Here is a 12,800-nt window from a genome sequence, read left to right on the forward strand (position 1 = left end):
TTAGAAGCATCTTATATATTTGCAATCTTTATAGCTCATATCATTGATTAGTTGTTTTATTCTTCATATACTTATAAGCTCAGTCTTAAAGGCACTGACTACTCCACAAGTTTCAGCAACATAATGTTTGATAAAGTGGTCATTAAGCTATCAAATCCATGCAAAGTAATCTCATCAGCCCTATTACCATTCTCCATTATCTCCTTGTAGCCTGCATCTTATTCTCTCTCAGGTTCCTATCAATTTCTTCTCGCTTCCTTTTTGTCACTACCAACACTAGGGTTGATTGACAGTGGACTGGCAAACTACCAGCTCTTCTTTGGGATTTGGGAGAAAATAGGAGCACTAGAGAGAAACTGAAGCACCCAGGGGTAATTGGAGAAAACAGAGAAAACAGGAACTCATTGGGGAATGTGGAGAGCTGAGGGAAAGAACTGTAGCGCCTGGGGGCTGGGAGTCATAGTGTGAATATGGTAATTCCAGGGAGATCGCACTTGAAGTCAGTATTGAACTGAGATCCCTGGAGCTGAGAGGCAGCAGCACAAACCACTGCACTGCACTGGCACCACCAATAATATCCTCTGGTCCTATCCTCACTTAACATACGTCCTCCTCCATGTAGGCCACTGTCTTAATCTGTCTCCTCCTCCCTGGACAATGAGAGTAATTAATCCACGAGCACTTTGGTGAATGTTTTGGAGAAATGTATGTTATCATGATTAAGACAATAGATAAATGAAGTATTATTTTCAATATTGCCAGCTTGTTAATAAAGCACAAAAAATCTGCACAAAGTCACTGTGATAGATCAGCTCCTTAGAACCATACATGATACTACTTTCTCATAAGATGATGACAGAAATTGACAGATATCCCATTTCTAGCTCATAGCTACTACTGGCTCAACCGATGAAATGTCTGTCTTTCCTGACTGGATGTTACTGTTTGAGTGAAGACTCTGAGGATCTTGTCTTCTCTTGTAGTTACTCTCTTCTGGCCAGGCTAATCTGTAAGAGGGGACCATAGAAGGGAGAATATGTTCCTGCACTCCATGTTCTCTTCTGAATATATTTAAGAGTGATGTGAGTTCTAAACGAAAACTTTCATTCAACCAGCAATAGATAAATGGGTTATAGCAAGTGCTACTCAGGGCAAACCAGTGGAATGCAAAATAGAGAGCATTGTTTGTATGAATTATTTGACTAGATATGAGGACGACATAACAATTAAGTGGAAACCAGCAGACAGCAAATACTACCACAACCAGCATCAGCATTTTAATTGTCTTTTTCTTTTTCCGTCGATGTGCAAAGTACTGCTCTGTCGTTATATCCCCAATTGCATTGCGAAACCATAACTTTTTGGCCACAGTAGTGTACGTGACAGTGATGATTAAAAGGGGCAGCACATACAACATCATAAATGTGGCCAAGTCCAGGTACTTCCAAAACAGATCTGCCGGCTCTGGAAAGTTTGGGACACATAAACTCCGAATCTTTTCTTTACTGGAAATCAAAACAGATGATTATCAATGGATTACAGTAAAAAGTTTATAACAAAATAAATCATTTTTAAGCGAGCTGTCATACATTTAATAACGTTATGTAAATTTTACTTGACTTTTTCCTTCTATTTTCAATGACAGCCAGCAATAAATAGTTTGATTATTAATACTAACTGTAATTCTCAAACAAATCCTACTCACCATGTCTTATGATGATAGATTTTTTTATCAAGGAAAATGTGACTGGATTGAATGAACAAATTAATCTGACATAACTACATCATACTCCACAGAAAATAAGGAAAAGTAAGCCAATTGGGAAATCTGTTTGAACAACTGACTAATGTTTGGTGTTGGCTTCAGTTGTTATCAAGGTGCTGTAGATTACACAGTTTATGAAGACTTGGCATTGAACTAAATGTAAAGAAAATGGAAGAATATGTCTACACATCTTCCAGAAGCTCAGACATTCCAGGTGCTACTGGGCAATGAAGAAGATATCAGAGCTGTCACACTCTTCATCAGTATTGGTCGTTTCTAATGCTGAGAAATGCAACAGCCGATTTTCACACAGCAAGATCCCATCAGAAACACAGATTGGCATGATTAGGTAATCCATTTTCTGAGACATTGGTTGAGAAACAAATACTGGCGAATACCCTGAGAGAACTCTGTTCTCATTGCTGAATAGCATAGCGAGGTATTTTACTATCACCGGGAAAGATATGATGAGGACTCATTCTATGTTTAATCTGAAAAAGAGGGCAAGTCCAATCATTGCCGTACTGAAATGTCAGCATGGGTTGTATGTTTTTAAAGATTCCTAAAGGAAAGTAACTGTTTATGCAACCGTGAGTTTCTGCTGGCATCAGGAAACAATAATAGATTGTGCCTACTTAACCTTTGTTAGTTTTTCTCCCACAAACGCAGACCAGGTGAGGAACACTCCCAGCAGTGGAAAGCTTTGGGGGATCAAAACTCGTCAACCTCTTCCCAAATAGGCTCGGTTTAAGATATGCAATATCTCAGCTTCATATAATCATCAGTGACGTAAGAGAGACCAGTGATTTGAATCTAATTTTATACTTAAAAGATCTTTTGGTACTAAGATACAAAAGGTACGCAAGGAGCCGGATCTTGATAATCATTTCTGCAAATATACCTGTATTCAAATTTGAAGAGCTTCTGATAGATGGCATGAGGAAGAGAGAAACAACTCGCCATAATCCAGATGACGCTGATATACAGTACACCTTTAGCAGTCGACATGCGTGCTTTTAACGGATGCATAATAACCTACAGAAAATAAAAACCATTAACTTCTAACACGGGTAATGTCCCAAAACGAAACAGTTTTGCATTACTCATATAATTTAATTGCGTTAGCAGTTGATAATTTACAAACATTAAACGTTGTGTTTGAATTTGCTCTGTCCAGAAGCTGACTGCACTATTTAAACGAAAGCTATAGTAACATAACAGAGATGTGGGATTTTGTAACTGGTGATATAGCCATCGTTGCCCACACAGTACGTCAGGGGCCACGACTTCCTTCTCGTTTTGAAATTAACTGCAGATCTCAATGCAATTTCGGGAAGGAGATTCCACAGAAATCTCGGTGGATTTAAAACCGCTCGCTCACGCTGTGCAGTGAGTTGATATAATTTTGTAAGTGGGCGGCGGTAAGCATGCGTGCGCTGGGCTCCCCCCGCCTTCAGCTCAGCTGCATCCCAGTTTCAGGGCAAGGTCTCGAGTCTTTGGCTGCGGCGCGGCTTTATTTGCAGACTTGAAACGGAAAGAATATGTCAGCCAACATCAATCCAAACAACTGCCGCAGAGCCCCTGTCAGACTGCGATGGTGCTGCTGCGTAGCTGAATTTAATTGGCTGACGTCCAGAACGACTTATATGCTGGGATATTAGAAAATAAAACGTGGGAATGAACAAAAATAGACAGGGAAACGAGCAGGGAATTTAAAATCACCAACTACCGAGTCGTTGTGCGCTTTTGGATCCGATTTCGCCATCAATAACTGCTGAATTGTTAACAAAAATATTGATATTAACTAACATCGATTCAAAAGAACACAGAAATATCCCACTATGTTGTAACTTGCATCTGTTTTCAGGACAAGATATGCAAGGCTTGGTAGGTGAGACGTTCTAGGGAGGGCGTTCAGATCGTGGACGGTGTTGACTATGTTGCCCAAGCTCCAAGTTCTGAACAAATGAAACGTTTTTAAAGATTTCCGTTTTGTTCCGTTTCGCCACTGGATAAAAATTGTCTTAAGGTTCAATGTGCGTTTGATAACTTTGAAGAGATTGAAATATGGATTGGACTGAGTGAGGACCAGTGAACTGCGGGGATCTTTCGAAATCACTGCAGTGTTTTAGGAGATTTGCCGTTGGATCGAATAATAAAAACCTGCTCTAGCTCCCAATCTCAGATCCAAATATAATTGCGCTCAAGAAGTGACCTAATCTTAAGAGAACTGGTCTGCCGTTGGGTACGGGGTGGCTTTGTGTGGTCCTGACTGAGCCTGGAGATCAGATCAGATGGGGAGCGTGCTGACCTGTAAGGCTACAAAATGTGTTTTTATCAGATTCGTGGGAATTGAGTAAGAATAGAGAGCTATGGGAAATGAATAGATATACATATTTTGTACATATATGCACTATATACATATAGGAATACACGTACATGCATTTGTATATGTATACATACAAAACTCCACTGTTAGTATAAAACCAACATCTCTCTCTAAAGGCAGTAGCTAATATCAGCCTTGGTCAGTTTTCATGTTTGCTGAATGAAGTGACACTAATTTGCTGAGAAAAAGCAGTATCAGGTTCACATTTCTTTTGGTGGCTGTGCGCTCTAAAGAGCTTCAGAAATGACAACGGGCGCATTTAAACGTCCTGGGAAGCACGGCTGGGCTGGACCGTTTTGGATGAGTGGCCAGTTACCTGATGCCTGTCCAAAGCGATGGCTGTCAGGGTGAGAGTGGACACGTGTAGAGAGCAGTACTGAGCAAAGCGGCTGATGTGGCACATGACCGTCCCAAAAACCCAAGTGCTATTAACAAACCGAACCTATCAATGAAAAATAGAAGAGGATCACATGTGCAGTACTTCAAACACCGTAAAATAAATGTACACTAAACAATACAGTTTATTACCCATTCGCGGCTACTGTGTGTTGACCACATGAGAGACAAACGTACGACGAAGGGGCACGCTGTGCGCAGGCTGCCAACCAGATGTATTGCATCTCAGTGGCTAAAAAATTCAGTTTAGTACAAAGGCATATAGTGCTGGTAAAATTTAACAGGCAAGGCTACATCTGTGGAAAGAGGGGCAGAGTTTACGCTTCCGGTCAAGGACCTTCCGTCAGAAATGGAAAAGCGAGGAAATAAGCCCGTTTTGAGCCGTTTGTGTATGTGGCCGGGGGGGGGGTGAGAAGGTGGGGGTTGCTAGGTGAGGGAGGACGTCTGACATAGGACCCACAGCAAAGTTGTCCAAGTGACACAACTCTTTACGCGCCAATACGAGGAAATCTCCAGATGCTGGAAATTCAAGAACACACACGAAATGCTGGTGAACGCAGCAGGCCAGGCAGCATCTGTAGGAAGAGGTACAGTCGACGTTTCAGGCCGAGACCCTTCGTCAGGACTAACTGAAAGAAGAGAGAGTAAGGGATTTGAAAGTTGGAGGGGGAGGGGGAGATCCGAAATGATAGGAGAAGACAGGAGGGGGAGGGATGGCGCTAAGAGCTGGAAAGTTGATTGGCAAAAGGGATACAAGGGTGGAGAAGGGAGAGGATCATGGGACGGGAGGCCAAGGGAGAAAGAAAGGGGGAGGGGAGCACCAGAGGAAGATGGAGAGCAGGCAAGGAGTTATTGTGAGAGGGACAGAGAGAGAGAGAGAGAGAGAGAAAAGAAAAAAGAATGAATGAATGAAGGAATGATGGGGTAAGAACGGGAGGAGGGCCATTAACGGAAGTTAGAGAAGTCAATGTTCATGCCATCAGGTTGGAGGCTACCCAGACGGAATATAAGGTGTTGTTCCTCCAGACTGAGTGTGGCTTCATCTTGACAGTAGAGGAGGCCGTGGATAGACATATCAGAATGGGAAGGGGACGTGGAATTAAAATGTGCGGCCACTGGGAGATCCTGCTTTCTCTGGCGGACAGAGCGCCATATCCTCAAATACATGAATAGTTCAAAACACTTAGAACGTGTCGAATCTGTGAGAAGCAGAACACGGCAGGTGTTAATAAGCTGAAGCAAAAAAAAACACTAGATATACACGGAAAACGGGCAGCATCTGCAGAGAGAGAAAAAGCGAATTAACGTTACGGGTGCATGACCTCACGTGAGACGTGGTCAGCTCTAACACAAACGGGAAAGGCTGGTTGACTGAAATTGCTTAATCTATTTTCTAGGAGCTGCAAAATACCGAGAAAACAAAGCTTTATTTTGTCAATCCAAGTGGTTACATAAATGCAAAATAGCTATCTTTTGATGTTTGACGTATCCGTACATTGTTGGATCTGGATGCACAGCTGGAGATAGAGGTGCACATTTTAGCACATGGTCAGAACTTTACTGTTATCAACAGCATTTTCACATGGATTGGAGCCCATTTTCCTTGAGCGAAATATAGAGGAAATTACAATGACACGTTACAACCTGGGGGCCGGTGTTGGGCAAAGCCAAAGACGTGAATGTCTATGGAAAGTATAAAAGTAGTCCTCCACTATTGTTTTTACTCCATGCCAGAAATATAATTATATTTATCTCAGTATCGATTTGTACTAGCATGTTTCTTAAGTATTTTTTTGTTTTACATATGCCGCACACTTGCATGACAGTTTTTCGTAACTTGAAGGGAAAGCATGCTGAAACATAGAAACTAAGCCTGCCATTGGATGACTCATACTTGCATATGCCCACTGAAGCAGCACGCTGAAAGCTTTTATTCGGAGTCTACAAAAGCATGAGCAGTTGGGTATAATACTGCATAGAAAACCTACAAACTCCAAAATGCACTTTTTTTTTTAATAGAGATCGTTACACAGATCACGCGTGGATGTGTTTTGCATTTCTGACTTTATATAATTTTCAGTGGAATCAAGCGATGAAAGAGATAAAGTTCAAACATTGCAACCGCCCCCCAATAAATAATTTTAGTCTTACCAGTGTAAAAGGAGTATTAAGAAGAGTTATCATGATATCCGATACAGCGAGATTAACAATGAACAGGCTGGTGGCAGAATGCATCCGTTTGTTCTTTATCACGACCTGGCACACAAGAACATTTCCAAAGAGGGAAATCACTATAATAACCGAATATGCTACGATTAGCAAAGCCTTGACGGTTGTATTTTGGGATTCGGCCTCATATTTTGCCGACCCCACAAAGCTCTCCCAATCGTCCAGAGTAAAGTTGCCCCAAGGAAAGAAAGTCGACCTGTTAGCCATTAAAGGCAATCCGGAGAAACTGGTGTTAAGTAAATTGTCTGATCTTTGAAAAGCTTTGTTTGCGTAAGGAAGAGAGAGCCACATATAACGGGTCATTGTTATGCAAAAGAAATGTACCAAAAGTCTCTGGAGTTATAGCACGTCAAATCGTGGCAAAGTTGCTGTCTGAAAAGTTGCAGCGGCGCTGTCATCTGCCCTGTTCGGTCTTAAATAAGAAACCGATTTGAAAGTCAACCCGTTGGCAGCTCTTTTAGAAAGTGCAATTCAATTTGACAGGTACTGGAGTGTGTTTTTGGTCACACTGAGCCAATACCTTCCAGCCGCCGAGAGACTACTGTGCGAGCTCTTTTATATATGAACCCAGCGGAAACCCACGCACAGGGTGACACGTACTGTAACCAATTGATGCCTCGGCTCCTATAACATGGTGACGTATTTTCCTCGTCAACCATCGCTTTTTGTTTATTGCAGATTGCATAGCATTATCTTGTGCTTTATTTTCCCTTCAATGGCTCAATCAGAGAATTGACTCTTTAATTCTTTAAGTCTTCCCTTTGCGATGATTTGCTTTATATTCCGCCCTCCCTTAAATTTTAAATTTGTTCTGCTCAAATTATAAATTGAACAAGCAGAATTATTCTTGCATTACCAGTAACTTTTTAGACAGAGTAGCACATCCTTTTCTAGCCCTTTTCTCTGGGTCAATCTACACTCAGTCGCCAGTGATATTGTTCTCAGATATTTATTTTAAGTAGCCATTCAAGTTTCTCTCCCTCTCCAGTAATTTGATTCATTAACTCAATTTGCTTCTCTGTAGGATACGGACGTTGCCGACGTCATTTCTAAACGGAATAAAGCCTTCAAACGAATGACTATCGACTTGTCCTGGATTTTTTTTAAAAGAGTAATTATAAAACCCTGGAGTATTTCGATTTAGTATTCCTGGATTGTTTGCAAGTAACCTTTCATGTTCATTAATTCACTTCGGTTGGCTTGCGTGGGATTACAAGAGGGATTCTTTATTTTTCTTTAGACTTCGTGACTGCATTAAAGTTTGGGAGTATTATTTGGATCTACCAGAAACCAGACCATAGAGGCTGTAGGGAGATAGAAGAGACTGCAGATCTGGATCTAGAGTTACAAAAAGACTGCAGATGCTGGAATCTGGAATTAGAAATAGACTGCAAATGCTGGAATCTGGAGTTTAAAAAACTGACTGCAGATGCTGGAATCTGGAGTTAAAAATAGACTGCAGATGCTGGAATCTGGAGTTAAAAATAGACTGCAGATGCTGGAATCTGGAGATTAAAAAACTGACTGCAGATGCTGGAATCTGGAGTTTAAAATAGACTGCAGATGCTGGAATCTGGAGTTAAAAAACAGACTTCAGATGCTGGAATCTGGGGTGAAACAAATCAAATGGCTAGAGGAACTCAACAGATTAGTCAGTAGCTGTCGGAGGCATAAAGGTAGTGGATGTTTTTGGGTCATGACCCTGCATCATGTGTATTACTTAGCTTCACTGTGTGTGAGGAGGGGGTGAACAAGGAAAGGGACTCTTGAGGTGCAAGGGTTTCATACATTCAAAGAAAAAGACCACAGAAACATGTTCTTCAGTCCATCATGTCCATGTCAACCATTAAGTACCCATCTATACTAATCCCTTTTTTCAGCACTTGACCTATAGCTTTCATGCCTTGCAGATTCAAGCGCTCCTCCAGATATGTCTTAAATATTGTAATTGTACCTACTTCCACCAATGCATTCCAGACTTCAAGCACCCTCAAATGAAAATAATCTTCTTCTGACTCCCTCTAAACCTCTTACTCTTACCTTTACTCTGTTTTGATACTTCTCTGCTATGGGCATAATTTTCATATTATCTAGACTTTAACCAGCATGATTGTATGTACTTCAATCAGATCCCATGTCTGTCTCTTCCACAGAAAGAAACAAAACCCAGCCTATCCTGTATTTTATTTTCATTATAAAACACTCCATTCCAAGCAGCATCCTGGTGAATCAAGTGTGCCAGAAAATTCACATGTAATCTGGCAAGCAAAATTGCACACTATACTCTATCCACGCCCAAATTATGATTGTGCTGTGGTTATTGAAGGCGTATTCCATTTGCCTTCTCAACCTGTGATGCTTCCTTTAGGTATCCTGCATTTGAACACTTAAGTCCCTTGTTCCTTAGCAATCCTTAAGTTCTTAACATTCATTGTGTTGATCCAAGAATCATTGGTCCTCATACATCTCCCACTTATTGGAATTAAATTCCTTCCAACATTGTTCTGCCCATTTTAAAGCGTTATCAGTTTTGTCCTGTGGAATACGATTTACCTTCCTCTCTAGTGGTAATACCATCAATATTTATGTCATCTGCAAACTTGATAATCAGTTTGCAGATGAACACAATGATTGGTGGAGTTGTTGATAGTGTAGAAGATTATTGTATGTGACACCGATTGGCTGAGTTCAACCTGAACAAGTGTGAAGTGATTGATTTTGGAAATTCAAATCTGAATGCAGAATACAAGGTTAATGTCAGGATTCTTAACAGAGCAGAGGAACAGACAGATCTTCGGGTCCACGTCCATAGATCCCTCAAAGTTGCAATGCAAGTTGATAGGGCTGTTAAGAGGGTGTATGGTGTGTTGGCTCTATAAAAAAAAACCCTGGTTAGATCATACTTGGAATATTGTGTTCAGTTCTGGTTGCCACAATATAGAAAGGACGTGGAAGTTTTGGAGAGACTGCAGAGGAGATTTACCAGGATGCTGCCAGGATTTGTGAGTATGTATTATAAGCAAATGTTCAGTGAGCTAGGGCCTTCCTCTCTGGAGTGAAGGAGGATGAGAGGTGACAATAGAGGTGTACAAGATGATTAGAGGCATAGAAGAAGCAGATAGCTAAAGACCTTTGTCCCCCAGGGCAGACATGGCTAATACAAGGGGACATAATCTTAAGGTGATTGGAGGGAAGTATGGAGGATGACAGAGGGCTTTTTTTTGACACAGAGAGTGGTGAGTGCATGGAACAGTCTGCCAGGGTGATGGTAGAGGCAGATGCATCAGGGGCATTTAAGAAACTCTGGATGATAGAGAAATGGAGGGCTATATAAGAGGGAAGGGTTAGATTGCCCTTAGAGTAGGTTAAATTGTCTGCACCAAAAGGAAAGGGAAGATAGATTATGAAGGTAAACTGGCACAACATTTAAAAACAGGCAGTAAATGTCTTTATAATTTGGTGGCTAAGATGAACATAGGACCCTTGAAAGGTGTGAAGGGGGAATTAATACTGACAATATAAAAATGGCCAAGGCCTTGAATGACTATTTTGTGTTGGTTTTCACAGTGGAGGATACTGTTAACATGCCAAAGAGAGATGTTACGAATGTAATGGGAGGTGAAGACCTCAATGCAATTGGTGTCACCAAAGGAAGGGTCAGTGATTATCAAACTAGTGGGCCTAAAGGTAGACAAGTACTCTGCTTGTGATAGGATGCACTCTAGAATACCGAAAGAAATGGCAGATGTTATATTAGATACATTTGTGATAATTTACCTAAATTCTCTGGACTCTGGATAGGTTCTGATGGAATGGAAGACAGCGAATGTCATGCCACTGTTTAATAAAAGATGTAGGCAAAAGCTGGGTAATGATAGGCTAGTTCACTTAATATCTGTAGTCCGGAGAATGCTTGAACCTATCATTGAGAAAGAAATAATGAGGCATCTGGATAGAAAAGGTTTCACTAGGAAGACACAGCATGGAGTCATGAAGGGCAAGTCCTGTTTGACAAACTTACTGGAATTGTTTTTTAGGATATAATGAGTGCAATGGATAGAGGGGAACAGGTGGATGTCATATCCTTGTTTTTATCATAAGGTGTTTGATAAGCTGCCACATAAAAGATTTATCCATAAGATAAAGATGCATGGAATTGGGGGCAACATGTTGGCATTGGAAAGCAAAGCGTTGGGTGTTTATCTGGTTGGGAGTCATTGGTGAGCAGAGTGATGCAGGGATCAGTGCTGGGCCCACAACTGTTCACAACATACATTAACGATTTGAAAGAGGGGACCAAGTGTAACTTATTTAAGTACGCCGATGACATTAAATTTAGCGGAAGAGCAAATTGTGCAGAGGATGTGGAGAGTCTGCAGATAGATACAGATGGGTTAAATAAGTGGGCATGGATCTGGCAGATAAAGTACATCATTGGTAAATGCGAATTCATCTGCTTTGGAAGGAAAAATAGAAGATCAGATTATTATTTAAATGCTGAAAGATTGCAGCGTGCTGTCATTATGAAATACTTGGGAGTGTTTTTTTGCATGAAGCACAAATTATTGATTTGCAGGTGTAACAGGTTATCAAGAGGGCAAATGGAAAGTTGTTCTTCATTGCTGGAGGGATTGAATTTAAGATCAGGGATATAATGCTGCAATTGTACAGGATACTGGTGAGGTCATGCCTGAAGTACTGCCTGCTGTTCTGGTCTCCTTATTTGATGTAAGATATACTGGCTTTGGAGGCGGTTCAGAGGAGGTTCACCAGGTTGCTTCCAGAGATGAAGAGGTTAACCTTTGAGGGGAGATTTAGTCACCTAGCGTTAAGTTCAGGAGAATAAGAGGGGACCTTACAGAAACATTTAAAATAATGAAAGGGATAGAGGAGGGAATGTTGCTTCCACTGGTAAGTGAGATTAGAACTGGGGGGTATAGACTCAAGATTTGGGGGAATAGATTTAGGATGATGAGGAGGAACTGCTTTTACCAGAGAATAGTGAATCTGTGGAATTTACTGCCCAGGGAAGCAGTAGAGACTATCTCATTAAATATGCTTTAGTATAGCAGGGAAATTTGGGATTTTGGGGAAAAGGCAGGTAGGTGAAGCTGAGTCCATGCCTAGATCATCCAGGATGTCTTTGAAAGGTGGAGCAAGCTTGATGGGCCAGATGGCTCTTCCTGCTCCTATTTCTTATACTCCCATGTTGTGTTCTTGTGATCCTTGTGGTAAGCCACTGGCCATAAGCTTCCAGTCACAAGAACAACCCTCTTCCAACACCCTTCCACCTATTACCAAGACAATTTAGGATTCAGTTTCTCTAGGATTTGTCCTTTTCCACAACTACCTTGAAACTAAGAGTTTTGGTCACTATCCCCGGCTATAGTTCTAAAAGTTCACACTAAGACAATCCCAGGTTATACTGGAGAAATTGAAATACCCTGCCATTCTAATCCTACTATTCTTACACCTTTCTGTAGTATATTGTACCTGGATATCTGCTCTTCAATCTCCTGCTGACTGTTAGGAAGTCTGTAGTACACCCCCACATAAATTATTGCTTTAGTTTTGTTTTTAAGATCTACCTACAGTATATGTGGCATTATATGAAGAGCAACAGCCCAAAGGCACCAGCAGAGTTCATGATGCTGACTTGATGAAATTTGTATGTTATTTGTCACGAGTCATTTTATTAATTTGGTTCAGAACATTGATTTTGTGTCAGCATTTATTTTGATATTGATGCCATATGGATGGTGGCGTGTTCCATAGGCAGCGCAGTTATACAGCTGGTAGAGATCTTGCCTCGGCACAAGGCCCTGGTTCAATCCTAACCTTGGATGCTGTCTATGTGGCTTTTTCCCATTCTCCCTGTTATCACATAGGCTTCCTCCTGGCTCTGCAGTTTCCTCTCACAATCCAAAGATCTGCAGGTTGGTAGGTTAAAAACCCTTTGTAAATTTGTTATAAGGTACAATAAAACAGGGGCCAAGCCTTCAACTTATTAGATCATCATGA

The 12,800-nt window shown here is 41.1% G+C and overlaps 1 protein-coding gene across 1 annotated transcript; it reads right to left on the bottom strand.

The window, feature by feature from the left end:
- Positions 1–597: 597 nt before the first annotated feature.
- On the bottom strand, positions 598–7,276 carry LOC140200291 (G-protein coupled receptor 83-like). The gene is made up of 4 exons (XM_072263396.1): positions 6,702–7,276; positions 4,471–4,596; positions 2,667–2,800; positions 598–1,505 (listed from the first exon to the last, which is right to left on the bottom strand). Exons 1-4 carry the CDS (start codon positions 7,080–7,082, stop codon positions 881–883), a joined length of 1,266 nt encoding a protein of 421 aa, XP_072119497.1. The 5' UTR covers positions 7,083–7,276; the 3' UTR covers positions 598–880.
- Positions 7,277–12,800: the final 5,524 nt, after the last annotated feature.

The sequence above is a fragment of the Mobula birostris genome, chromosome 7, assembly GCF_030028105.1.
Source record: "Mobula birostris isolate sMobBir1 chromosome 7, sMobBir1.hap1, whole genome shotgun sequence".
NCBI classification, from domain to species: Eukaryota; Metazoa; Chordata; class Chondrichthyes; order Myliobatiformes; family Myliobatidae; genus Mobula; species Mobula birostris.